General features: G+C 65.5%; 1 protein-coding gene across 1 annotated transcript in view; it reads right to left on the reverse strand.

Moving 5' to 3' along the window:
• Positions 1 to 5,143: 5,143 nt before the first annotated feature.
• LGR6 (leucine rich repeat containing G protein-coupled receptor 6) overlaps positions 5,144 to 27,466 on the reverse strand; it is an 80,618-nt gene continuing 58,295 nt past the window's right edge. The window contains exons 7-18 of the mRNA XM_052653942.1: positions 17,809 to 17,877; positions 16,217 to 16,288; positions 15,985 to 16,056; positions 15,216 to 15,284; positions 14,406 to 14,477; positions 13,549 to 13,614; positions 12,754 to 12,825; positions 12,518 to 12,589; positions 11,248 to 11,373; positions 10,775 to 10,926; positions 7,660 to 7,740; positions 5,144 to 6,369 (exon numbers count right to left, since the gene is read on the reverse strand). Of these exons, the coding sequence (XP_052509902.1) occupies positions 5,144 to 6,369; positions 7,660 to 7,740; positions 10,775 to 10,926; positions 11,248 to 11,373; positions 12,518 to 12,589; positions 12,754 to 12,825; positions 13,549 to 13,614; positions 14,406 to 14,477; positions 15,216 to 15,284; positions 15,985 to 16,056; positions 16,217 to 16,288; positions 17,809 to 17,877 (2,149 nt within the window). The remainder of the gene's footprint in view (positions 6,370 to 7,659; positions 7,741 to 10,774; positions 10,927 to 11,247; positions 11,374 to 12,517; positions 12,590 to 12,753; positions 12,826 to 13,548; positions 13,615 to 14,405; positions 14,478 to 15,215; positions 15,285 to 15,984; positions 16,057 to 16,216; positions 16,289 to 17,808; positions 17,878 to 27,466) is intronic.

The raw sequence follows: 27,466 nt of genomic DNA on the forward strand, positions 1-27,466 counted from the left end.
AACGAGGTGCTGAGGCAGGGAGGCTCCACACCCCACTGTGTTGAGCCTGGTGGTCCCGGGCCAGGCCGGTTTCGGGGCACATAGAGGGCCCCTTGAGCCATTTCCCTTCCTCCACCATGGAACCGCCCTGCGCTCACGGCAGCCTGCCTTAGGACACGGGCACAGTAACAGACGACTGACAGCATCAACCGAAATGTGAATTTCCTGCGTGTCCCCACTTCATCTATTTCCAGCTTCTACAGAATTCTTGAAACCACTTCTGAAAATCAGCTACCATCCTCTCATCGAGCCCAGGAACGCAATGCTCTCCTGTACTTGGGCACACATGCCTCACACTGGGGCTTCCAGATGCCATTAGGGGATCAACCAGGAAGCTTCACTTGTAAGAAGCAAACGGCTGGTGACGCCGGGCGGGCCAGGCGGGCGTCTGGACGGCTGGGTCAGGGGCTCCACTCACACGTGCTATCCTCACTGTCCCTCCTGGAGGGACCGCCAGCAACCATCAGGGCTGTGTGCTTCTCGTCCGCAGCGAGCGCCCGTGGCGGGAGACGCGCATGCCGACGGTGCTGACGAGGGGACAGGCCAGGTGTGAAGCCAGATGGCCTTGGGGTCGTCGTGGGAAAGCACAAGCCCCCTCCGCAGCTGGCCCCCAGCGGGTCTCAGCTCCCCTGCCGTCACGGCCGGAACCTCATCCCCTGGCCTCCAGCCCTGACCATCTGCAGTGGATGCTTCTCGTAGCCGCAAGGTCTTCAGGTGACATATTAATAAAAGCCAGATTGTACCTCCTCCTGGAGCCCAGGAAAGCCCTGTCTCCTGTCCCCTGCCCACCAGCACTGTGGGCTTCACCCCCTCACCCGCACACACCTGCTTCTCTGTAAGCCACATGCAGCCACGCGGCCCCACCCATCTCCACACACCAGTGGCCCTGCCGGTGCCTCCACACGGGACGCCTCATGCATCCCCTGAAGGGGACACAGCCTTTTCTTGGTGGACCTCACACCCTGCACCGTCTGCCGGCATGTCCACTCCACGGGCTGGGTCATGGCTACAGAGCCTGCACCCTACTCACTAGAAATAGCAACGCCAGAAGTCACCGGAGGCCCCCGTCTCGGAGTGCACAAGCAGAGGGCACCCAGGCAGAGGACAGGAGAAGACGGGGGAGGAAGGCCAGGCCCGCACCCAGCCCGGGAAGGAGGGGGAGAAGGGGAGCAGGGACGCGGGTCCAGGAGACCCGGCCTGGGAAACCACCCGCCGGCGGGGGCCGGGGTCCTGCCCAAGCTCTGCACGCGCCATCTGTCCTGCAGACAGTCAGGGCGGTTGTCAGGACTGGGCGGGGCAGGCCGAGGACAGCGGCCCCCACACGAGGCACCAAAGCCCTGCTCTGCCGGGACGAGCAAGCCGAGTGGTCACCCGAGAGGCTGCGAGTCTGGTCCCGCCTGCTGCCCACGGCAGGTCCACTCCTGGAAAAGGGACCACGGGGGTGCATGACACGTGGCGAGGACCCACATCCAAGGGCGCGCACGGCAGCGCCGCGTGCAAGAGCAAAACCTCAAGCAACCCAAGTGCCCGGGAGGGCGGTAAGCGAAGTGATGGCCCAGCTACACGGTGGGAAGAGAGCCACTGTCCTGCAGAAACCAGAGGGCTTCCTCTGCGGGTCTGCGCTGTGAGCTCAGACATGTTATTGGTGCAGGAAGAGACGCTGGAGCAAGGCAGAAGCAGAGCGCAGCAGTAACCAGCCAGGGTCTGGGGCCTTGGCAAGAGGAACAGGGAGGGGGACTGTCAGAAAGATGCGTGCCGTCCGGACACGCACGTGCATTACTCATCCAGAATAAGGAACAAACGGGGTTGAGGAGGAGCCTGCTTAGGGGGCCGGGGCGCACACCCCAATTTCAGAGCAGCGCCCACCCGGCACAGCCAGCCCCCACCCGCCCCGGCCCGAGCCCGCCTGCCCCAGCCCGCCCTGGAGCCGATGCAGTGCTCCCTGACAGGCCCTCCCAGCGCAGGGCGAGGGCTCGGCCCAGCAGGCACCAGCGCAGAGCCCGGATCCGAACCCATCAGGGCCTCACTGCCTCGCTCATCCTCACCTGCTTAGAGGGGGCAAGCCATGAGGCTCGAAGGTCGGGTGGGGAGGTCTGCCCAGGGGAGCCCCAACCTGAGGCTCCGTAGTCACAGCCCTGCACCCAGCCCTGAGGAGAGGCTTCCTGTGGTGAGGACAGAGCTGCCAGGGAGAATCGGCTGTGGCGGCTGGGGCCCTCGGGGACACTGAGTGCCAGGCAGGACGTGCAGAGGCCCGGCAGGCAGGGGCCAGTGCGTCCCCCACCACGGCCCCCAGGACGGGCTCTGCTGTGCTCTGCGGACACCGTCTTGGAAGACGTCATCCATCCAAATAAATGCATTCACATGCACTGGATTACTCGGCTTTTGATTTTTCGCTTGATCAATGATAGACTAATACATAGTCTTCCACTGACCACAGCAGAGAGAACCAAAGGGAAACACTCCAGCTCACCAGAAAGCCGGCAGAGCACAAAGGTGACCTCACCTCTCGTTCTGGGTAAATGTGCAACACCTACGGGGGCTTCCCTGGGGGCTCAGGTGGTACAGAGTCCGCCTGCTGGTACAAGAGATGGAGCTCAGTCCCGGGGCGGGGAAGATGCCCTGGAGACAGGAATGCAACCCACTCCAGTGTTCTGGCCTGGACAATCCCATGGACAGAGGAGCCTGACGGGCTACAGTCTGCTGCTGCTGCTAAGTCCCTTCAGTCGTGTCCGACTCTGTGCGACCCCACAGACAGCAGCCCAGCAGGCTCCCCCATCCCTGGGATTCTCCAGGCAAGAACACTGGAGTGGGTTGCCATTTCCTTCTCCAATGCGTGAAAGTGAAAACTGAAAGTGAAGTCGCTCAGTCGAGTCTGACTCTTTGTGACCCCGTGGACTGCAGCCCACCAGGCTCCTCCGTCCATGGGATTCTCCAGGCAAGAGTCCTGGAGTGGGGTGCCATCGCCTTCTCTGGATGGGCTATAGTCTATGGGGTCACAAAGATTCAGACACAACAGAACACGTGTGTACACACAGACACATACACAATGTCTACAAGCCTTTTGAATAATAAAGACAGTTTGTGGCGAACACCTCTGACCAAAAGGTGGAGGCCTGGCTGACGCCCAGCTGGTGGGGAACAGAGCGCAGCTGGAGGTGGAGCTGCCCCGGAGCTGAGCGTGCAGCCAAAGCCCTGCCTCTCCCCCAGGAAGGGCCCCGCAGGGACAGGCCCCATGCAGCAGCTCCAACGTTGGGGGCTGGTGGGCACATGGGAGGGGCCTGGACTCAAGGCCATCTGTCCCCGGGGCGTCTTGGAGGAATGAGAGGCCCGCCTGAGTCACCCCGTCTCTGCGCTGAACAGAGCTCTGGCTCAGCCCAGGCGGTGGGGAGACCGGGATGCGCCTCCCCAGCTGAGCGCTGGCGGGGCCTGCCGGGCTGTGCTGTGCCCAGGCCTCCCTAAGGCACCGGGACAGTAGGTCTGCTTCAGAGCTGGCGGAGTCCAGGCTCCTCAGCTGGACTCAGAACAAGGTGCCAAACATGCTGGCTCCACTGTGGAGCCTTGCTCCTCCGCTCGCCCGCCCGGCGGCCATGGCAACTCCTCCTGGGATTTTCACCGGGGGGCCCAGTGGGGGTTGTCAGGGCGATGAGACACCGGTCCCCCAGCCACGATACTCGAAGGACCTTTCCAGGGCCGCCCCAGGACCACAAGGGCACCGGCGGGGGCCCTCTGTCCTGTCAGGACGTGGCAGACGGTGGGGTGCCTGGGACGCGCCGCCCCGCCTCCCGAGCCCCAGCTCCCACTCCTCAGCCTGCATTTGGGGTGGGGGAGAGCGTGCCGGTGGCGCATAGGGACGGACCCAACGTCCTCCCCCGTCTGGGGCACCCAGGAGCCCAGGCCTGTGTGACGCTTCCTGCCACCCAACACATCACACGTGTCCCTGGGGCTGAGCAGCAGCTCCGGGCACCCCTGGGAGGCCAGGGCCGGGGACTCAGAGGGACAGCCGGGCTCGTGGCAGAAGGCGGCAGGCGGAGAACCGCGGGGAGGAGCTCGGAGCCGCAGGGGAGCCGGGAACCCTGCGTCTTCCGAGGGCGAAACTTTCTCTGGTGCCCGCGAGCCGTTCACTGTTCCCCCATGGACCACGGGGCAACCCACTCCACAGTGTTCTCGGGGCAGGACGAGAGAGGCAGGGGGGTAACATGTGGTTGAGCCCCAGCTCCCAGAAGGGGGGCCTCTTGTGACATCAGCAGGGGTGCAGAAGGGGGCCCCTGGGAGAGGTGGGGGCTCGTCTGTGAGGTGCTAGTAGCTGCTCGATGGAAACCTAACAAGTAATCCCAAGCTTACCGGTCAAGAACTGGGGACCTGGGTTAAAGCAGGTTCTCCCGCCTCTTCACCGCATGGACCCGCTCCCCGGGTCTCTGAGAAAGGGGCACCAAGTCCTATTTTCCAAAACTGATTCTCACAGGGGTCTTGTGAGGGGTGCGTTCAGGGCCCGTGGGGTGCAGAGCATGGAGCGGTCCCTGGCACCCCTCCCTGGCCTTCCTCTGAGTGTCCCCCCCAGCCTTTCCCTGTCCCCCACCCCAGCCTTCCTCCGAGTCCCCCCCCGGCCTTCCTCTGAGTCCCGCCCCGGCCTTTCTCTGTCCCCCACCCCGGCCTTCCTCTGAGTGCCCCCCCCCCCCCGGCCTTTCCCTGTCCCCACCCCAGCCTTCCTCTGAGTCCCCCCCCCGGCCTTCCTCTGAGTCCCCCTCCCCAGCCTTCCTCTGCCCCCCCACCCCAGCCTTTCCCTGGGCCCCCAGCCGTCACGCCTGCTCCTGGGCCACGTGGGCGGCCCCCCGCCCCCCGGTACAGTCTTCTGTTCCCCTCCTTTCCTTAAAGTGAGAAATGTCCAGACCTCGGGTCCTCAGCCTCCTCAAATGCGACAGAGAAGAGGCTAGAGCAGGACTGAGGGGAGAGCCGGCCAAAAAGCCACAGGCAGCGCGGCCTGGGAGGGAGGCGACCGGCAGGGTCAGGGGTGGGTCGTCTGCGTGGGTCACTCTGGGTCGTCCTGATTTATTTTACAGGCAGCAGCATCATCCGTGGAGGGGGCGGGCGGGAGTGGGGAGGACATTCAGACGCCTGAGGCCAAGCTGGACGACGGCAAGCCCCCGCCACCCGCCTGGGCCCGGCCTGCTGGTGAGGCCTCCGGGTCCCCCTGTGCCCGTCCACCATCCCTGGAGGGCGGCTGCTGCCCAAACCGGGTTCCCTCCGGCTCTGCAACATGGCTGCCTTCCAGCTGGAGGCCCCCAGGCTGCTGGTGGGGGACGAGGGCCGCCGAGGGGAGGCCATGGGTCTCGGAGGCCTCGGCGGAGAGCTCCACGTCAGGGAAGGCCACCAGGGCCTGTGTGGAGTCGCAGGAGCTCGGCTCCCGCGGGCCAGCGCCGCCCAGGGCGAGGGGCCCCGGGCCCCGCAGGCAGGGCCGGAGGCGCCGCAGGTCCTCCCGGGAGTGGGGGCTGAAGAGCAGATAGAGCAGGGGGTTGAGGCAGGCAGGCAGCGGCAGCACCAGCAGCAGGACGGCCTTCACGGCCTCGGGGGCGACCGGCAGGAGGCCCAGCGCGGACGCCAGGCTCAGGAAGGCCACGGGGCAGTAGAGGAGCCCGTCGGCGAAGGTGAGCCAGGCCACGTGGCGCACGGCTGCGCAGTCCCAGGCGGCCTCCAGCCCGGTGGCGGGCAGGCCGCAGGAGAGCCGGATGCAGGCCAAGGCCGCTGCCAGGAGGCAGGCGGCGTGCAGCAGCACCAGCGCCACGGCGAAGCCCAGGGCAGCCGGCCGGCCGGCGGGCGGGGCATGGGGCAGGCAGAGCGGGGAGGCGCCGTACTCGCCCACCGAGGCCAGCGGCAGGGCGGCCAGCAGCCCCGCCAGAGCCAGGCAGCCCAAGGCCCCCGCGCGCACGCTGCCCACAGCTGGCACCTTCCCGTGGGCCCGCACGCAGGCCGCGGCCACACTGCAGTGCGCCGCGCCCAGGCTCAGCAGCAGCACGGATGCCTCGGAGCCCAGCACGGCCAGGAAGCCCACCGCCCGGCAGCCCGGGCCCGCCTCCCAGCTCGCGCCGAACTCAGCGAACCGGCCAAAGGTCAGTGCGTCGACGGAGGCGAGAAGGCCGCAGGAGAGGCCGGTCAGGGCGTTGGCGCCCGCGAGGGCCCCCACCACGAATCTGGCCGGGGGCAGCGGGCCGGGCCCAGCCGCGGAGAGGCTCAGCAGCACCAGTGCGTTGCAGAGCAGGGCCAACAGCACGACGGCCCACACGGCCAGGCGGATGCCCCAGCTCTCGAAGAGATGCTCGCAGGGCTGGAAGGGACCTGCGGGAGAGAGGCAGACGCTAGCCGGGCCGGGCCGTGTGGCTCTGCACTCTGTCCCCAGCCTGGGCTTGGGCTCCGGTGGGCGGGGGCAGAGTGGACACCCGGGGGGCCTCTTCCCCCTGCGGCTGGGTGTGGACACAGGCCCAGGATCCAAGGAGCAGACGTGGGAGACACACACACACACACACACACACAGCACACGCCGAGGCAGCAGAGAGAGGCCCTCCCCGCGGAGCAGCGTCCAGAAGCAAGCGTCCAGAGGGAGGGGGTGGCCAGCTCTGCTTCTCGGGACGGTGCCACCCCAGGGGGGGAGGCTCCACGGCCACACTCAGTGCCCCGGAGTCGGTCGGTGCTGGGGGCAGAGCACAGAAGGACAGGCAGCCCTCGGGTCTGCCCTCGGGGGCGGAGCGTCCGCGTGAACCGGACCAGCCCCTCCGGGTGCGCTTCCCGCCGCGGGCACTGGCGGGCGCGGGGCGCGGCTGCGGGCCGGGTGGGGACGCCGCCGCCTCCTGCTCGCTCGCCCCCAGGCGGCCCGCGCCGCACCAGCGGGGCGCTCTGTGCCCGGACATGTAGGGCAGACTGAAGCCGGCGGCGTGCTGCTGGAAGGGGCCCGCGGGGACGCCTGGAATTCCGCGGCCCAGAGCGCTCCATCGCGCGCGCTGCTGGGAGGGAGCGGGGACGGGGCGGCAGGGTTCAGCCGGGCCAGCGGGCCCTCAGCCCTCCCTGAGCACGGGGCTCCGCTGAGAAGCCTCTCCTCCCGGCGGTGGGACCCACGAGGCCTTCCTTCTCAAGGGCTGTAGACGACGCTGAGCCGCACCTAACCCCGCGCGCTCTCACAGACCCCGAAAGCCCCACCAGGTGCAACGTTCACACCAGGACGGTAGCCACGGCATGAGGAGCCGCCACGACTCTGAGGACTGGCCTCAAGGAAGCGGGAACCAACCAACCAACCAAGGAGCTGAAGATTAACGGCACTTAAAACAATGACAGTGATGCCGGTCAGACCCCTGACGACCAGTTTCAAGATGACTGTCAGAGCTGAGGGCACTGCTTCAGGCAGACCCCTCGCTCCGCCTATAGAAGCTCTTGCCCACGGGTCGATGTCCGGGGGAGCTCAGCCTTTGGACACGAGTCTGCCGTCGCCCAACCACCCTGGTTGCCAGCCTCCGAAATAAACTTTCCTCTCCCCCAGCCTTGCCCCTCGAGTAGTGGCTTTTGAGCAGTGGGACCTCACTTTCTGAAGCAGCCCTTCCGCAGTGCCTGCCCTCCCCACCCGAGGCGCCCTCTCACCTGGAGCAGGGCTGCACTGGACAGCGGGCTGGGGCCTGGGCTCCTCCGCCTCCAGCTGGAGCTCTTCCGGGTCCAGATCATCTGAGGAGAGCGGACAGGGGCTCAGACCTGCTCTCGGTGTAGGTCAAGCCCGCCTTTCCCCAGACGCCCACCCCAGAGACGTCTGCTGGGCACAGGGCACCCCGGTCGCCCCGGGGAAACCCTCTTTGCCCGTGGCTCCTCCGCCTGTGGTCCTCCACGCCCGAGACCTGCTCCTCCTCGGACTCAGGGAGCATCCGTATCGCGGGCAGCTGGGCAGAGTCTGAGGAGGCTCCCCTAACTCTGGGGGCTCTGCCCGCTGGCCAGGACTCCGCATCCAGCTGGAGGCACCACACACGGAGCGGGACAGAGCAGCGAGCTGGACGTGCTGCAGGGCGTGGGCCAGGTCCGGGCAGCTGGGAGGAGCACTCGGGAAGGGCAGGGCGAGGGGAGGAACGCTGGCCCCAACGTGCGCAGCCTGAGGGAACCACGCCACCCTACTGGCTGAGAGCCCCCAACGGCAAAACCAGCATCGGCGGATGGATCACAGGAGGAGAATCACGGTCCCGATGGACAAGCCCCCAGATCAGAGTCACGTGAGGGGGGCGGTGCCCGCATGAGCCCAGGGCTGGGCACACGCTGGGGGGCGTGGGCAGGACAGCCCTGCTCTCGGCGGTGGTGGCTCCATGCCCTCGCCGGGCGGCTGGGACCACACGCCAGTTCTCGTCCTCCAGGCCCGCGCCCGCTGACTCCACATCCTTGCAGCCGTGGGGGCCAGGCGCCCTCCGGCGCTGCTGCGCAGATGAGGTGAGGACGCTGGCCAGGGTGTGACAGGGCCAAGTTCAAAGCCAGCCTCGCTGGGCCTGAGCCCAGACGCTGGACTTTCCCCACCAGGAGCTGGTTTGGGGGACCGTCGGGGGGCTTTATGGGTGCAGGAGGTGTGGGGAGCAGCGGCTGAGGAGACTGCAGCAGAAAGCCGTGCGTGAGAAGGGGCGCGTCCCTGCGGAGCTGGCGGCCGGGCCAGGTCATGCCGGTGGCCCCTCAGCTCCAAGTCTAGGCTCTGCAATTCTGCTCGTCCGAGAAAACAGGGTCAGAAAGCCAAACCCCGTTAAAGAGACTCCGAAGCACGCTGGGTTATCCCCACTGTTCACTCTCACACTGTCTCTTAAACCAGGGCCTGGAGTGTCCTAGGGGGCGGACACCTCAGGGGCCCCGAACTCTTTAAGACTACTGAAGTGATAAACCAACGATGTAAACCATTTTATAGATTATTAAGGCGAAATCCTGTTTTGAAGTGATAATTCATCACTGGAAGAGGTTTTCGTTTTTTGCTTTTTTTCCTGGCCAAGTGGCTTGTGGGATCTTAGTTTCCTGACTAGGGATTGAACCCGGGTCCCTGGCAGTGAGAGCTGAGTCCTAATCATGAGACCTCGAGGGAACTCCTGAAAGACTTTGTCTTAGGAACAAGAATCTGGTTTCTGGAATTGGACTGGACAAGGTGAAGGAGCCGGGTGAGCGCACCCTCGGGTCCGGGCCAGGCCAGGCGGGCGGCCGGGTCACACCAGTCCCCGCCTCTGGCTCAGGGCTGCCATCCTGCGTGGAGCCTCGCTCCTGCTGCAGATGGGAGTCGTCCCAGGAGGCCGGGGGTCGGGCAGTGCCCACAGCCTGGTGGTCCACCCCTCGCCACCTTTCCCGCTCTGCAGAGGAGCTCGGGGATGCCTAAAGGAAGCGCAGGGGAAGCCAGAGGGCTCCGGCCAAGGTTGGAGGTCACAGTAAAGCTACTGACCGAGGGGCCAGTAAAGCTCCTGTGGCCGTGGCCCGGGTCCTGGCCCCTTCTTGGCTCCGTGGACCCTCAGGAAGGGGACCCTGCCCAGCTTCCCCTACCATCCCGATGCCTGTGGTTTTCCAAGACCTCAACCTGGTGGAAACTTACACCGCGAGGAAGGCAGGACCCTCATGGGCGGATGGCAGACGCCCTGGGGACACATCTGCTGGGCCAGCGCCGGCCGTCCACCCGCCCGGGAGGCTCTGCACTGCCACCGCCCAGGCTGGCCTCCGGGGCTCCTGGCTACACGCCTGCGTGTTCCCGCCTGCGTGTTCCCCTCCGAGCAGGACCCTGGGCGCATCTGCGGTCTCCCCAGTCTGTGGGGTGCGAACACTGCTCCCGCTTTAAGGATGAGAAACAGAGGCTCCAACAGGCCTGCAGCGGCCTGGTCTGAGAGCCGCCTCATCCAGTTAGAACCCGGCCGTCTGCTCGGTCCTGGACGCTCTCCCACAGTGGTGGTGGTTTAGCCGCTCAGTCGCGTCCGACGCTTTGTGACCCCATGGACTGTCGCTCCAGGCTCCTCTGTCCATGGGATTTTCCAGGCAAGAATACCAGAGTGGGTTGCCATTTCCCTCTCCAGGGGATCTTCCTGACCCAGGGATTGAACCCATGTCTCCTGCGCTGCAGGCAAGTCCTTAACCACTGGGCCCGCAGGGAGGCCTCACCCACGGTTAGACCTGGCTCTTCTGCTTCGCTTCTGCACCGCCTCGCGGTGAGGAGGGGGCCCAGCCCTTCCCTCCCCCTCCGGATTCCGCTTGCGCTCTGCAGCAGGCTGCTAGCCAGGGAGGCCCTTCTCTCCGCCCATCATCCGAGAGCCCAGCCCACAGGCGGTCCTGTCAGGGTGAGGGGTCACTCCTGCGAGGCCAGGGCACCGGGGCCCCTGTAAGTCACCGGGGAGACTTGCCGGGGACGGTGTTTGGCTCTGGGAACGGCATGAGGGGACTTTCTCTGGAAACAGGCTAAACTGAATTAACGAAACCGTGCTTGGCTATAGCTGATGGAAAAGGGCTGCCTGCTCTAAGAACGCCCTGCGAGGTGGGAGTGGGGCGCCGTGGGGGCGCTGTGGCCCACAGCGGGTGTGGACAGGCAGGGCTGTGACGGGCATGGCTCTGAGAGCCGGGGGGCTGCAGAGGGCTCACGGACCCCTCCCCAGGCCTTGGAGACGGGCCGAACAGAGGCAGTTCCCCCTGCCCCGGGTCCTGGAGCCCTGCCGCTCCCTGCGGGCCCATCCACCCCCTCCCCGTCGCCTGCGTCCCCGGGCAGGTCACTCACAGCGGCTCTCGGCCTGGTCGGCCAGTGTCCGCCTGGGAGGGTCCTGGGCGTTGGGGGGAGGGTCCTGGGGCCCCCTCGGCCCCGAGGCTGTGAAGAAGCCGGGGCAGCCGCTGTAGGCGCAGCACTGGTAGGCGTAGGGCACCTCCAGGGTCCTGGGGTGGGGAGACCGACGCCTGAGCAAGACCAGGACTCTGCCCGCACCTGCCCTCCATCCGCCAGGGCCCCGCGGGCAGCCTCCCAGCCCCTTCCCACGGCCCGGCGGCCCCTCCTGCCTCCTCTCCCGGCCCCCGACGAGGCCCAGCCAGGCCAGGCGCCTTCCCCTCGTCTTGCCTCTGTCCTCGCCAGGGTCCCCCAGGGCTGGGGCTGGGGTGGGGACGCTAGCCAGGGGCTCGGTCTGGGCCAGACTTGGGGCCTGCAGGCTGCTCCTGGGGCGAGGCCCGGGGTGCCCCCGCCCTGGGGCCGGGCAGCCTCACCTCAGTCTGGGGAAGCTGTCCTTGGGGAAGGCCTGGGACAGGGCGCGATTCCCTCGGAGCTTCAGGTGCACCAGGCCCCCCAGCCCGGCCAGGGGCAGCGCGCTCAGCTGGTTGTCCGTCAGGTCCCTGGACAGCGGACACGACCAGTTTCTGGTCAGCGGGAGGCTGGGGCGGGCTGTGCTGCGGCATGGACAGGTGCCCAGGCAGAGAGGCCACAGACGCCAGGCAGAGGCGGCGGGGCGGCAAGGGCGCTCGCCTGGGGCCGCCTACCTGCGGGGCTGCCGGAGGGGCGCCCCGCCATCCCCCCCGGGCACCACACCTGCGGGCCCCACCGTGTCCCATGGGAGCCCCTACCCCTCCCCAGGGGGTCCCCTGCTGTGCTGGCCTCGCCCCTGCACCCCAAGGACCCAGGAGCCAGAGCTGGGAACAGGGCGGACTGACTGGCCACACCCAGGCCTTCGGCCACCCGCTGTGTTTCAGGGTCAGCTTGGGAGCCAGAGGCGAGGATGCCCACGGCTCCCCCAGAGAAACATCAGAGGAAGCCAGACGTCCACACCAGACAGCGCGACCACAGGCCGTGCGGCATGGAGACCAGCCTGGGCTGGCCAGCAGGAAACCTGGCCCGTCACTGTCCCCATGAAGCCAGGAGGTCGCGTCTGCCAGAGCCTGAGCAGCCTCACCTTTCAGATGAAGATGCCGCCCCACACTGACCGGGGGATGAAGATACCACGGCCGCCACTGCCCAGGCGGGTGCAGATACCGACCCTCACCCCACTAAGCAGGGGGATGAAGATACCACCCCCCACTGACCAGGGTGCTGCTGAGCAGACGGGCGGGAAGCGGGTTGGGAGTGTGGCCTGGGGCCCAGAGCGCAGGGCCATGAGCACTGGGGACCCTGAGTCCCGGCCCCGTGAGTGAGGCCCCCGACCTGGGCGCGCCTCCGCGGTGAGGGGCAGGGCTGCAGGGTCGCTGGCGGACATGCCTGAGGACGCAGTGGAGAGCCTGCACCGCGGTGCGTGGAGGCCCCCAGGATCCCTCCCGCGCTGATGCACATCCCGGCTCTTTGGGGGACCCCCACTCTGCAGCCCCAACCCCCACGTTCTGGCCCCCCCGCCTGGGGCCCGAGGCAGCGTGTGACCTGCAGGGCTCACAGAGGGGGTTCCTTAGGTCAGAGCCAGGCCCCCCAGTGTGTGTCCCACACCCACAGGCGAACCCCCTGGGCTGGGCCCTCCCCACCGCAGGCAGCACCCAGGAGGAGAGCCGCACTCACAGCTTGACCAGGGAGCGCAGGGTCGCGAAGGCCTCAGGGTGGATGGATCGGATGGCGTTCCAGCTCAGGTCCCTGTGGGAGAGAGGACGTGATGAGAGGGGGCACACACACGGAGGACCTGTCATTCTTGCCTTGGGGTGCGGGGGTGCAGGGAGGCCCTGGGGTGCTCACAGGGTGCAGGCGTGCAGGGAGCGCCCTACTCAGAGCGATCACAGGGAGGTGGGCCCCCTACTCACAGGGATCGCAGGAAGGTGAGCTCACGGAAGGTGTCGGCTCTGACTTCCCAGATGCGGTTGTGCTGGAGGCCACTAGGGCAACAAGAGGCCTGCTGAGCCCAGGGCTGAGGGCTTCCTGCCCCCACCCCGCGCACTGGGAAAACGGAAGGACCCAGCTGGCAGAAGTCACCAGGATTAAGGGAGCATGGGGGCCCCGGCTGCCTTAGGTAACAGTTGGTCAGACAACTAAAGCTACAAACCATCCCTGTGGCTCCAAGGGAGTGAGTTTCCAGGGTTCCCCGGGGCCTGGCTCCCAGCCCTACCAACTTCACCCTGAGGGCCCTCCAGACCCTCTTCCAGCAGCAGAGCCCAGCAGACCAGTGTCTGAGTGGGAGGTGGACCCTGGGCCTCGGGACAGCAGGACTCGCCCTGCCCGGCCCCAGGGCACAGACACAGCGGTCTGTGGTCCCCGCACTGGGGAAACAGGAGCTCGGAGAGCCTGTCATGGGGTTCTGTCCTCGTGGATCCTGCAGCCCAGGTTCCCTCCTGGACACGAGTGTGCGCGTGTGTGTGTGCGTTTGTGGAAAACGAGAGCCTGGGGCCCCTGCAGGCCCGCAGCCGCTCCCTGTCCAGCCCTGATCACCGCCACATTTCGTGCTGTCCGACCCCCGAGGAGCGCCCTGAGGCACGTTTGGGCCCCAGCTCCGGGGCCATCACCCACAAGTCCTGCCTGTCCCAGCCCCGCTGAGTCCCCAGCCCAGGGCAGAAGGCCAGCATGCCTGCCAGCCCCACCTTCCGGCCCTGCCTCCGACTCACATCTCCTCCAGCTTCTGACACCCACGCAGGCTGGGCAGCCACTCGATCCGGTTGTGAGACAGCTCACTGGGGACAGGCAGGGGTGGTGAGGGGAGCCGGCCGCCAGGGACACGGCTGGGCAGGCTCCTCACCGCACCCGCGTCCTTCGGGACTCCCCTCCTCACTGTAGGGGCGGCAAGGGCCGCTTCATCCACAGGAGGCCTGGGAGACACCGGCAGGGCCCGGGGTTGGGGCGCAGGAGCTGAGGGGGCGCTGAGGCAGCCAGCAAGGCCCGAGTGCTGCCACGCCAGCTGGCCGAGGCTCAGGCGCGGAGCTGACGCCCTTGGGGATCCCTTGGCAACCCTCATCCCGCTGAGGCATAGGAGGGGACGGGACCCCCAAGGACACACCGCCTGTTGGTGGCGGGCTGGACCTGGTCTCGAGCCAGGGGCGGCGGTGGGCGCACAGGCCCAGCGGGACTCCCCCGCCCATGACTGCACACTGAAGCACCTCCGCGGTCCCGGGAGGACGCACTTTCCGTCATGGACTCGGGAAACACTAGAACCACCCCGGAGGGACCTACCACCTGCCGGTGCCTCCCACCCTCCAAAACGTCCCAACGACGAGCGTGAGGTCAGGACCACTGAAGGGGAGCCAGGCCTTGCTCAGCGCAAAGTGGCGGAGCTAGGCCTCGGCCCTGGTCTGACTGTGATCACTGGGGCTTCTGCCGGAACCAGGAGAGGTGGCCTGGTCACTCCTGGGCAGCTCTCTCAGCCTGAGCTCCCCCACCCCCCAGGAAGAGCAGAGAGTACCCCAGGGGCGGAGGCCGGAGGGGCCAGGCCGGGTCACGGCTGCAGGGAGGGCAGGGAGGCACTCACAGGACACGGAGCCGGGGCAGCTGCTGGCACATCCCCGGGGGCAGCCGCTGGAGCCCTGCACCGGTCAGCGTCCTGCAAGGACTACAGGCTTGCACCACGCCGCCTCCACTCGGGCCCGCTGCTTTCTGGAGCTCAGGAGTTGGGGCCCAGGGCGGGGGCGCCTCGGGGGAGGGGGCGGGGAGGCACAGCCGGGCAGCGGTCCTGCAGCCACACCCCCGCCATGTCCCCACCACACAGGGGCTGGACTCTGCAGCCTGCGTGGGGCCACGGGCAGGCATGCATGGAAACCCAGCCCACGTGGGGCCAGGGACCCCAGCCCCACGCCCGTGCCCCTGTGCCCGGAGAGCCAGCGGGGAGACTCAGGGAGCGGGGTGGGGGCCAGCAGGCTGGGCACCGCTGTCCCGAGAAGACCTGAGCCAAGGGCATCCTCAGGGAGCACGCGGTCCCTCAGGGGAGCTTCCGGCTCTGGGGTCCCCTGACTGCTCAGCCCCTCTCTCACAGTGAGTTGGGGGCCTGCCTAGCGCTGAGGACCCCCCACACCCCGACATTTCAGGACATTAGTTGGGAGCCAGGGGCCAAGGAGGCGGGCATCACAGCCCTCCACCCCTCGGGGGTCCTCTGCACTCCTCGGTGGGTTAAGGACTGTGAGAAACCCCAGGATGGGAGTGGCCCCCTCCCCCAAAGCCACCTGCCCTGCTCCCAGTGGGAGTGCTGTGGGCCCCTGGCCAGGCTGGAGCAGACGGCCAGACCTCGGGGAGCCTAGTCTGGGGGCTCCAGGGTCCAAGGGTGTGGTGGGGGGCGTCCACTCACAGGGTCTCCAGGCTGGTGGTACCCCTGAGGTCTGGGAACTCCTGGATGTCCGTGGCGCCGTTCAGGGAACTGGGGGCAGAGCACCACTGGCTGGAGGGCAAGGTCAGCATTCAGGGACCCCCCGACCCACCACCACTGACCGGAGGGCAAGGTCAGCATCCGGGGGCCCCCCGACCCACCACCACTGACCGGAGGGCGAAGTCAGCATCCAGGGGCCCCCCGACCCTCTGCCAGTGACCCCAGACCTTCCGGCCTCGGGGGAGACAGATGCCCAGGAGGCCAGGTCAGCTCCGTCCAGCCTGGCCCAGGTGAGCCCCGTGGGACCCACCCCGTTTCAGAGCAGCGGCCTGCGTGCTTCTGGGGGAGTTCTGGCTGTGGGGGCTGCTCCCTAGAGCTGGGCAGCGGGTCTCCCCAAGGGTCACTGCTGGGACCCTCCACACCGGGCACCCCAGCCCAGGGGCCATATGGCCCGCACGGGACAGAAGCCCGGCAGGGTGCACGCTGCCCGACCCAGAGGAGCCCTGGGCTCGCACCCAAGCGGGAGGGCCTGGGGCCCAGCGCTGGCCTCCGGGGCGAGGCTGGGGACGCACGTGAAGGTGCAGCCTGTGCCCCACAGACTCGGGGTGGCCCCGGGCTGCCATGCACGCAGTGTCCCGAAGCAGGCTCTCTGAAGAGCCACAGATGGGGCGTCTGGGGGTCGGGCCGAGACTCCGGGGCCACACGAGCAGGACCCCGACTGGGGGATCAGGGCAGGGGGGCGCCAACTCACAGGGTGTGCAGCCCAGGCAGGTGCCGGAACGCTGACCGCCCCACGAACTGGATCGGGTTGTCATAGAAGTGTCTGCAGGACAGATGAGACCTTCACTGCCCTCCCGGCGGGCGAGGCATGTGTCCGCTACCCCCCGCTAGCCCTGTCGCCCTGAAGACCGGGACCAGCACGTGGGGAGCTCCCCCATCCCACCAGCCAACCACACCCTCCCCCAAGAGGAGCAAGGGCTCACATGGTCTGCAGCAGAGGGTTCCCCAGGAAGGCTTTCTCCGGGATGGCCCTGATGTTGTTGCTATGGAAGCCCCTGGGGGACAACACAGGCATCAGGGGGACCACAGGACGCCCTCCGGCAGCCAGACAGGAAGGGGACCCCCTTCCTGGCTCTGCCACCCTTGGGAAGGAGAGCCAGTGGGCTGGGGTGGGGGTGAAGGGGGTGAGGAGCAGGCCCGGACCCCTGAGGGCAGAGCTCTGCAGGGTCCCTGGGAGGGCACATGCAGGAGCGCAAAGAGACGGGGCTCCCGGAGGAGACGCGGGCGCCAAAGGGAGGTGGGCTTGGTCTCAAGGCCCTGAACTGGGGAGCAGAGCCACGGAGGGGTGGGCCGGGGGGAGACACCCATGGCCGAGGAGGAGAAACGGTGGGTGGAGCCCCCACTGAGTGCCGGGCTCTGGGAGCCGGGAACGGCAGGTCTGGCGTCGGGAAGAACCGTCCAAAGTCAACGCTGGACTGGGACACACGGTCCTCTCTGAGCTGCCCCGACACCATCAGTCACTGAACTCCCCCCGACCAGCGCCCGCCTGCCAGGTTCGTGCAGGCCCCGCGGGAGTCTGCTCCACCCACTTCTCGGCCAGGGCCGCGCCGAGCCCCAAGGGCCCGAGGTGCGAGCCCTGTCCTCAGGCTGCCGTGGACAGACGGACACACGCGCCCGGCTGCTGCTCCTGCTGCCCCAGCCTCCCCAGAGCCCTACGCCCCCGGAGCAGTGTCCCTCGTCTGGGGCTCCAGGCCCGGAGGACAGGCGGCCGTTCCCCTGGGCCCCCCCCCGCCGTGGCCCCGCGCCTGCCGCCCGGCACCCCTGCCAGCATTGGACCAGGTGAGGGTGGCGTGAGTCCGGCCCGCAAGGTCACAGGCGGCGGTGGGGCAGACCCTATGTGGCCTGGGGGCTCGGGCTCTGGCTCCAAACCTCCACCGCCTGAACCGGTTGCACGCAGACCCCGGCCCACTGCCTGTGGCTGCTCCCCACAGAGGCTGCCCCCGCCACCCCAGGCCGCCCCCGCCCGCCCATCTCCTGTCGGGCTTTCCCGCCTTCGTTCTCCCTCCCCGATCGCCTCCTGACCACACGCAGCCTCCAAGGCTGACCTCAGGCCCGTCAGCCCCGCAGTGCCCTCTGGACACCCAGAGCGTCATCGCTGAGGAGACAGTCCAGAGCTGGACCTACACGCCGGCCCTGAGCCGCCCTGTCCTGACCCGAGCTCTGTGTCCTCGGGGGCCTGGGCACACCTCCAACTGTCTCACCCCAGCGTGCACCCAGCAGGCGCTCTGCAGAGCAGGTGCTGAGCAACCCGCCCGAGATTAAGACGAGCGGGCTCCTCGTCGCCCCCGGGGGTGGGGCACAAGTGAGGCCTGCTCCCGGGCCTTCCAGGCGGGGCCGGCCTCACTCTCCCAGGCCAGAAGGGCCCAGCTCCCCTGACAGCCCAGCTGGAGACGCTCCGGGCCGAGCAGTGAGGCCTGTGACTGCTGGCCTGGGGGAGGGGGTCGCGACCTTGGGAGGTGAGGGCATGGGGGCCCGCGGACACAGAGGACACCCTGGACCCCACAGAGGCGCTTACAGTTCCTGCAGGCGGCCCAGCGTCCGGATGGCCACGGGGAACTCGCACAGCTCATTGTAGTTCAGGTCTCTGGAAAGGAGGCGGCGGTCAGTGGGGGCAGCTCCCGGGGGTCAGGGCCCGGGCAACAGACGCTGGGCTCTGAGTTGGCTGAAGGGAGGGCCTGCTTGGCCGCAGATCCGTCTGCGGGAATACCGTGCTGATGTGCAGAACCAGCCCTTCAGAAGGGCCCAGGGCTGAGAAGAGTCTCGGGCCTCGGGGACAGTGGCGGCTAGGAGGGGCCCAGGAGCAGGGGCAGGTTAACACTGCAGCTCCCGGGGCAGGGGAGAGGCCCTGGACGCCCCCCGGGCCCACCCCAGCCCCGCGCTGCAACCCCCTCCAGAAAGGCGCCCCCGCCATGAGGGGAGCCTGGCCGGCCCACTGCCCTACGCGGGATGACGGCCTCAACGGGGGGCTGCCGATGGCCAGCACCCAGGCCCCTGGCCCCAGCCCCGAGTGGACGCCCGGCCGCAGGGCGATGGGCACAGGGGTCTGCGAGAAGTTGCAACTGTCTTTCACACCACGGATCAGGGCTTTGGGGGCGTCCACGGGGCAGAGACAACGAGACAGCCCGCGTGCCTTTCCTCATGAGCACGCTAACGCCTGACAGAGACATCCTCTCCCAACTGGAATGCAAGCTCCTGAAGGCACAAGCTTTGCTCTTTTCTCGTCGAAACCCCAGCAGGGCCCTGGCACAGAGCCGCGGCCAGCAGACCTGTCGCCTCCACACGTGAGTCAGGGGAAGGTGGAGATGGTGCACCCGACGGGAGACACGCACGGGCGGCCCGGAGGCGCCGGGCTCGAGAGGCACCAGCACGCCCTGAGCGGCGCCCTTGGCTGCTGGGGCAGAAGGCCGGGCAGGTCCCTGGGGGCTCGCTACTTCACTGGACTGAGCGGTCTCAGCCCTCTCGCCAGCCTCTGGTCAGGAATTTTGCCAGGAACGGCCTGACAGACAGTGGGAAAGACACGTGGTAAAAGGCATGTAAACTAAAAGGCTATTTTTACAGAAATACGTGGGAGAGTAAAAATGGTGCAAATGCCTAAAAGAATTCTGCAAATCACATGCCAAGAGGCAGCCTGAGTTTTCCCATCTGGACGTCTACACAGCTTCGAGAAGATGGGTAGCTGCCAAGCCCTGCTTCATTGGGGGCCGTGCGGACGCTGCCTCTGGTCTGACTGCCCAGGAACACCCCTGCCAGCCCTCTGCCCCCTGAGGAACCAGCTCAGGGCGGAGGGCATTTGCTGCCAGCCCCAGACACACCCAGGGGGAGTGGGCGGCAGCGAGGTGGACGGGAAGCACTGTCTAGACAGCGGGCCAAGCGGCTGTGGCCGATGTGGTGGGTCCCGCCAGCCCAGGTGCCGGCCTGTGTGGACGGAGCTGCAGGTGGCGGGGGAGCGGGCCAGATGCGGGCACAGGCAGGTCTTAGGGGCAGACAGGTGGGTCTGCCTGGGTCATGGCCCGGTCCAGGTGTGGGTGCAGGCTGGACCTCAGGTGGAGAGCGTGGTCTGCAGGCAGTGGTGGGGAGGCGGGGGGATGGCTGAGCAAACGGCACTGTTTCCAGGAGAGGCGGGGGGGACGCACCGCTCGCCGGCCTGGTTTCTCCCTGCTTGACGGCGTCCCCGACGCCCTCGCCAGCTCCGAGCCTTCCTAAGGGCTCGCGGGCAGCGCTCGCATTACACCCACATTACGGCCGAGGGAAGGCACACAGACACTGGAGAAGGTTCCAGACCACGCCCAGCATGACCGGGTCGCGGCGGGGGCCGCTGTGTCCGCTCCAAGCCCCGTCCCCTCTGTCTGTAGCCACCAGCCCCATCGGCCGCACACGCACATGACAACGTTCGTAACGTTGAGGGCTTTGTGCTCGGCGTCACGGGCCACACTCCAACCGCGCGGTCACGAGTACTGGCTGCCGTGTCAGCGGCCCCGATAGAACCTCCCCACGGCCACAGGGAGTTCTGTCCCGCGTTGCCGTCCTTGGTGAAAGGAGGCGCGGCCGGGATCTTGGGGTTCCCAGCTCCCCACAGTCGGCGTGGCCGCAGGGCTGGTCCTCCCCACAGAACCAGGAGAGCAGGCTTTACAAAGCAGCCGGCCTGCCCCTGTGGCCTCCCCTCACTTCCACCAGCTGGAGGCCAAGTGCCAGAGCCCTGGGCACGCCCAGGCCCCACGCCACCACGTGGAGGAGGGCCACCTGCTGAGGAGACGTGGCCCCTGCCCCCCGCCGGCAAGGACATGGTCCAGGAATAAACTCCTAAACTCCTCCCTGGTGTGAGCCATGCCCTGGGCCTTGGTCTACTGGTGACCCCACTTGGGCCCTGCGCTGACCCCGGTGTCACACCAGGGCCTGACCTCGAGTCCGGGGCCCACTGCCCAAGCTGTTGCTGTTGTTCAGTTACTAAGTCGCATCCAACTCTCTGCAACCCCGTGGACTGCAGCACACCAGGCTTCCCTGTCTTTCTCCATCTCCAGAGTTTGTTCAAAGTCATGTCCACTGGGTTGGTGATGCCATCCAACCATCTCATCCTCTGTCGTCCCCTTCTCCTCCCACCTTCAATCTTCCCCAGCATCAGGGTCTTTTCCACTGAGTTGGCTCTTCGCATCAGGTGGCCAAAGTATTGGCGCTTCAGCTTCAGCATTAGTCCTTCCAATGAGTATTCAAGATTGATTTCCTTTAGGATGGACTGGTTTGATCTCCTTGTAGTCCAAAGGACTCTCAAGAGTCTTCTCCAACACCACAGTTTGAAAGCATCAATTCTTCAGCATTCAGCCTTCTTTATGGTCCAACCCTCACATCTATACACGACTACTGGAAAAACCACAGCTCTGACTCGACATACCTTTGTCGGCAGTGAACGTCTCTGCTTTCTAATATGCTGTCTAGGTTTGTCATAGCTTTTCTTCCAAGGAGCACGCATCTTTTCATTTCATGACTGCAGTCACCATCCACAGTGACTTTGGAGCCCAAGAAAATAAAGCCTCTAACTGTTTCATTTTTCGCCCTTCCATTTGCCGTAAAGTGATGGGACCAGATGCCATGATCTTAGTTTTCTGAATGTTGACTTTTAAGCCAACTTTTTCACTCTCCTCTTTCACCTTCATCAAGAGGCTCTTTAGTTCCTCTTCACTTTCACCATAAGGGTGCTGTCATCTGCGTATCTGAGATATTGATATTTTTTATATTACTGATATCTCTCCCAGCAATCTCGATTCCAGTGTGTGCTTCATCCAGCCCGGCATTTCGCATGATGTCCTCTGCATACAAGTTACATAAGCAGGGTGACAATATGCAGCCTTGACGGACTCCTTTCCCTGTTTCCAACCCGTCCATTGTTCCACGTCTGGTTCTGTTGCTTCCTGACCTGCATCCAGCTTTCTCGGGAGGCAGATAAGCTGGTCTGGTTTTCCCATCTCTTTAAGAATTTTTCAGTTTGTTCAGTAGAAGGCTTTAGCATAGTCAGTGAAGCAGATGTTTTTCTGGAATTCCCTTGCATTCTGTATGATCCAACAGATGTTGACGAATCTCTGATTCCTCTGCCTTTTCTAAATCCAGCTTGAAGATCTGGAAGTTCTAGGTTCACGTACTGTTGAAGCCTAGCTTGAAGAATTTTGAGTATTATTACCGGCCTAAGAGATGTTTCTAAAATGGGAAGCAGAGGCTGTCATCCTTCCAGAGGCTTGGAGGAGCCTTCCCACGACTCACGGAGCAGCGTTCCGTGCCTTGTGGGCTCCGACCCCTGGAGTGACCTTTCAGCTGCACCAACAGTCTCAGCTGTGGAGTCTCCCTGTCCCAGGCACAGCTGCAACCCCAGGGCCCCTGGCCCGCACCCTTGCCCCACATCTTCAGGGCTCCCAGCCTTAGGCACCCTTGGAGTGCTACCTCCTGAAGCCGGCCCTGTCCCTGTGGTCAGAACAGCTCACTCCCTCTTCCGGAACTTTCCTGGTGTTTTCTCCAGAAACACGGTCAGCTGGACAGGAGAAAATGCTGGTGGGGTCACACTGCTGATGAGACGGTGGTGACTGTGTTCACGGCTCGAGCTGCTCCGCCGTCGCGGGTCATTTCACGCCCACCGCCAGCCCTTCAAGGCAGGTACTGTTATTACCTCTGTTCTGCGAAGAGGGAGGCCACCCTGGACAGCAGCTCGAGGAGAAGATACTCAGACTGCGGCCCTGGGCGCGGGCGTCCAGCATGGGGCTGTCCTGGTTCACAGCGTCCTCCTCCTGGTTCATACCATCTGCCCGTGAGACCAGAAGCCTGCTGTCATCAGGAAGCAGAAGGGATCCCTGTGGGCTTCCCGAAGCCCGGGCACCGGCCGTGTGTGCGATGTCCACCGTCAGGGCGATGGTCTGGCCCCCTGGGCCCTTGGGCCAGTGGTGGCCTGTGGGCTCCTGAGGGCGGAGCCTGCCTTCCCTGGTGGGAGGCTGACTCCTCTGTAGCAGGTGAGTCACAGGGCCTTAAACCTCAGCTGAAAACTCCTGAAGGCTGTGGAGGCCATCATCTTTAATGGCCTGGAATCAGCCACAGCCTACAGCTGTTTTGTCTGCGGCTCCGGAGCCGGGAGCAGAAGGGAAGAGCTGAGGCTAAAAGGAGCCGGCTCCCAGCTCCAGCCAGGGCTCGGTCTGGAGGCGCAGCAGTCGTGGCTGGTCCTTCCCCGTCTGCTCACCCAGCCAAGCCCAACAGGATGACGGTGTCGGCGAACGCGGCCGGGGACGCGCCAGGACCGCCTCCCGGGTCTCCTTCCGTCCGCTGCGCAGCAGTGCCCGGTCCTGGGGCCCGCAGAGCCTCACCGTGGATTCGGAGCAGAGCCAGCGGGGTCACCGTGCCTTGTCCAGCCCCAGCATTTTACTGATCAGGACCTGAGGCTCAGAGTGAAGCTGTGGACGTCTGCCCATCAGAGCAGGACCCCGAAGCTGGCCCTGCTCTCTCGGCTCTGGGCGAACACGTCTCGGAGCTACCCAGAGCGCATCCTGCTAGCCTCCAGGAAGCAGGGCCACAGCAAGGGCTTTAGGGAAAGTGGGAGAGAGGGTGAGCAGAGGGGGTTCCGGTTTCCCCCAGCTGCTCGCAAGCAGGTCAAGGCAGGTGACTGAGCTGGAGGCCGGGTCTTTTGTGCATTTTCGTCTTTGGAGCGGGTGGGAGAGTCCTGATCGTCAGGGCCCGGCAGCATCACCTGGGCCAGGCACTGACCTCTGCTGGGCTTGCTCCTCACCCGCGCCTCAGGGGACGCCCACTGCGCGAGGCACCCTGCTCACTGGGCCCAGAGTGCATAGAGAGGGCATCTCTCGTGCTCCCTCTTCCTGGACACGAGGCTCCGGAGCGGAGGACAGACCCACAGGCGGTCTCCACTTTCCACAGCCATCAAGAGGTTGCCATCATGAACGGGGCTTCCGCTGACACGTTTACTCTCAAGGCTAATGTTAATCGCCAGATGACAGACAAAGGCGCGTGGGGGAACGTGGGGGAGCCCAGACGCTTCTGAGGCTATAAACCCCGAGTCCCCTTCATCCCCATGGCCAGGACGCAGGGCGGCCACACACGGTGAGCGCAAGCACGTCTGCACTGCTGAGCCCGAGCTGGAGCGACTCCACACGCTCCAGCACACGAGCACAACTTCAGGACTGACAGCGCTGCTTTCCTAACAGCCTGCCTACCAGGCCACCCATCAACAAAGGCAGCAGTTAGCACAGCGTCCTTCTTTCTACCGAGAGAGGAACACGCCCTTCCACCTCCCTCCACCTCCGCCCTCTTTGCCAGAAAGAAACCCCGGACGGTCCCTGACGAGGTAGTCCTGCCCACTGGAATGGAGCTGCCCTGCCCTCAGGAGGGCCCCGAGAAGCCTCGACTGGCAGAGAGAAAACACTCAGCAAGCCCGGGGTCATCCCTGGGGTGCTTGGCGCTGGGGCTCCACCCCTGCCTGATGCCTGATGCCTGCGTGGCAGCCGCTGGCCTTACAGGCTCCGCCTCTTCCTGAGCATTCCCTTCCCCGCCCCTTGGGCCACGGGCGGAAGACCACCCGTGGGTGACAAGTCTCCTCCACCTCTGGCTCCTCCCAGGCTCTCTGCATCCAGGTTTGTAGCCTCATCACATTCTCACCACCTTGCCCAGCAAAGCCCCGGGTGCTCTGAGATGTGATGCTCAGAGAAGGACCCGGTTCCATAGGTGAAGGCGGGTCCCCACCGCAGCACCCCTCAGCTAGACCACCGGGACGCGGGGCCATCCGTGGAGGTCACAGCGGAACGCAGCGGCCTGAAGAAGGGACCCCAAGGCTGGGCCGCAGGGCGTGTGGGAGGGGACCCCGAGTCAGGCAGGGATGAGGGACCACCAGGTGGGTGTCTCTCCGAGCTAGACGGCGTGACAGGGCTTCGGGGCGCTCCCAGGCTGTGATCTCTAAGTCTGGTTCTGGCCTTAGAGCCGCGTAGGCCCTGTGATGAGGGCTAGACTTTCTGGTTCATAAACATCCCCTGAGCCTACAGCAGGGGCCTGGCACACACTAGACACCTAGCAGCATTCACAGAGCCAGTGAACTGAAGAAGCAGAAAACAGGGCGGTCCCCGCCTCCTTCCCGTGGGCGCTGGGGGCCAGACCTCAGCCCCCCAGGCCTCTCTCCACAGTGTCCTCCGAAACCTGCAGCCCAGCAGTCTACAGGCCCTCCTTCAACCATCTCGCCCACCCAACTGCGGACCAGCTCAACCAGGGCCCGGGGTGCAGGACACGCGGGGCCTGCAGGCAGGCAGGGGAGCAGTGACAACCACGGTGGCCGCGGCTGCCCCGGAGAGAGCGGGGAAGGCTGCCCTGCCGCAGAGAAGCGTCGCCGTCATCCTGGGTGGGACACGGGCGGACGCGTCCAGAGCTCGGCTTTCTGCCTGTGAGGAGTCATTAGTGGTTCTGGGGGAAAGCCAGAGAAAAGATGTTTTATGTGGAGCAATAAATTCTTCCATGAGCCACAAAACCCCACAGATTTGCAGCTAATAAGCCCACAAGTGTAGGTGATTAAGGACTGGCAAGGGAAGAGCTCAATGCTCCCAGGGTTGGCCTCGGGCGGCTGCAGGCTGACGCTGGACCAGAGGCAGGGCGCCCCGGGGGCCAGCCGGCGGGCAGCGGAGCAGGCTGAACTGCAGCCCCCAAAAGACAAGGCCAAGTCCTCACCCTGGGAACCCGTGACCTTATTTGGAGAAAGGGTCTTTGCAGATATAAGATAAGGACCCTCTCAAGAGTGCTGGCTTATCAAGGCGGGCAGCCAACAAGGTCCTCACCCAAAGAGGAGCCCCAGGACGCCTTGAGAAGCGGACGCAGAGACTGCAGGGAGCACCCGCCAGCCAGGGAACCTCAGGGACCTCGGCAGGTGCCGGATGTCAGGGGCTCCTGCAGATTCCGCCACAGACCCCTCAGAGGAACCACCCCCTCCAACCCGACTCCAGACCCCCCGCCCCCTGAGCAGGGGGGGAATACAATTCTGGAGTTGTTTTTAAGCCGCAGAGTTTGTCTAATTGGTTACGGCAGCCACAGAAACTAGTCAGTGGCTGTGCCCAGCCTGCTGGGGATCCCTGTCCAGGCAGGCCTGGCTCAGGCGCGGGGAGCACTCTCCCTGCGCCTTCGGACTCAGTGCAGGGGGGACATGGGGAGGAGGGAGGGAGGAAGTAAGAGTGACTAAGTGCTGGGGAGAACGGCACATTACTGTCCATCTGGCGCTACAGGGACGACAGGCCAGGCCGAAGCAGCCAGCAGAAGTGAGCGCCAGCGCTCCAGGCTCTGGGAACCGTGGAACATCTCCCCCGCTTTCTACCTGTGGGGACTGAGGCTCCCGCAAGCCCAGGCGACCCGCACGTGGCACGTGCGGAAGGCAAAGCCCGGGTCTGGACCCTGGAGGGACCTCCGTGCAGAGCCGCCTGGGGGCTGTCCCTGGCCAAGGCTGACCATCGGGCCCAGCATGGGGAGGTTCAGTTCAGTTCAGTTGCTCAGTCGTGTCTAACTCTTGCGGCCACATGGACTGCAGCACGCCAGGCCTCCCTGTTCATCACCAACTCCTGGAGTTTACTCAGACTCATGTCCATCGAGTCAGTGATGCCATCCAACCACCTCATCCTCTGTCACCCCCTTCTCCTCCCACCTTCAATCTTTCCCAGCATCAGGGTCTTTTCAAATGAGCCAGTTCTTCGCACCAGGTGGCCAAAGTATTGAAATCTCAGCTTCAGCATCAGTCCTTCCAAGGAACAGTCAGGACTGATTTCCTTTAGGATGGACTGGTTGGACGTCATTGCTGTCCAAGGGACTCTCAGGAGTCTTCTCCAACACCACAGTTCAGAAGCGTGAACTCTTTGGTGCTCCCTGGGCCTGCTTTCAGGGACCAGGTTGGGCCGCTTTGGGGCAGTCTGCTGGCCAGGGTGGTTTCAGGGATGAGAGGCAGAGGTCCCTTTGCCGGGCGGCTGCTGTTACCGTGAAAACGCTCTGCGAGGCAGATCCTCCGGAGTCCGCAGGGAGGCGGCCGTCCTCCCAGACCTCTGCTGGGCACTGGTCCCGGGCTAGAGGCACCGTGGCCCTGGCCCCTTCCCAGGGGAGGCCCGGCAGCACAGACGCTGGGCTGCTCTGATTCGTTCAGTGAGGAAGAGGCCCGAGGGAGGTGACGCGCTCTGAACCCAGGCCCCTCTGTCCTTTCAGGGCTGCAGGTGTCAGACCTTAGACCCAGGCCAGTGGGGGCAGGCTCAGCTCTGAGCACGGCTAGGCCTCTTCTTTCTGAACCACTTCAGCTTTCTGAACAAATTCACCGGTAACTTCAGCCAGGCCTTTGAGGACATTCCACAGCAGTTCTGCAGGGCATGCCGGGGTCTGCAGGCATGCTTTCCAGACCTCAGGGCCCGGCAACATCCTTGGAAAACCTCCCAGGGGGTGCGGCTCGATCCCTTTTCCTTTTCACCGGGCCCCTGGCAAGCCCAGGGACTGGTCTGAGCTCAGGGAGCTGGCACTGAATGGCTTGGGGTCCACCATCCGTCACTTACGAACTACGAAACCTGGGCAGCTTGCCCCGAATCTCTGGATGGGTCTGGCCTGGAAAGTGGAGGTGCAGGACTCCGGAGCACTCTGACCCTGAATCTCCCGAGGGGCCGGCACCCTCACTGTGGGAGCAGAAAGGAGGCGTGAGTGCAGGATGGCGTCTGTGCCTGCTGCCTGCAGCCAGGATTCCCTGCAGGCTCTGCACAGTGAGGTGGCCTCAGGGAGCCAGGAGCCAGTTCCACAGCCCGGCCCGTGCGGTCAGACTCCCCGAGCAGGCAGGGCCTGCGCCCCCCGCCCCAGTCTGCGGGCTTCGTCCTGCAGCAGGAGGGTGGGCAGGCAGCCCCAGCCCCCACCCCGCCCTGCTCTCCTGGTGCTGCTCTCTGGCACAAAAGAGGGTGTGCGTGTTCAGCCCACTCGTGCAGGTGAGGGAGTCCAGGGCCCACAGGGCGGGGGCTCCTGCCCCAGAGCCCCAGCTGGTGGAGGGAGACCCGGGCCGGGCAGGGTGCAGAACCCAGGCCGTCTGGCCTCCAGAGCAGAGGTCACAACAGAAGCAAGGTGGTCACGGGGTCCCCGGGCAGTGCTCGAGCCATGCGCCCTGGTGTGTGTGCGTGTGCGTGTGTGTGTGTGTGTGTGTGTGTGTC

The sequence above is a fragment of the Budorcas taxicolor genome, chromosome 16 (assembly GCF_023091745.1).
Source record: "Budorcas taxicolor isolate Tak-1 chromosome 16, Takin1.1, whole genome shotgun sequence".
In the NCBI taxonomy this organism is placed as follows: Eukaryota; Metazoa; Chordata; class Mammalia; order Artiodactyla; family Bovidae; genus Budorcas; species Budorcas taxicolor.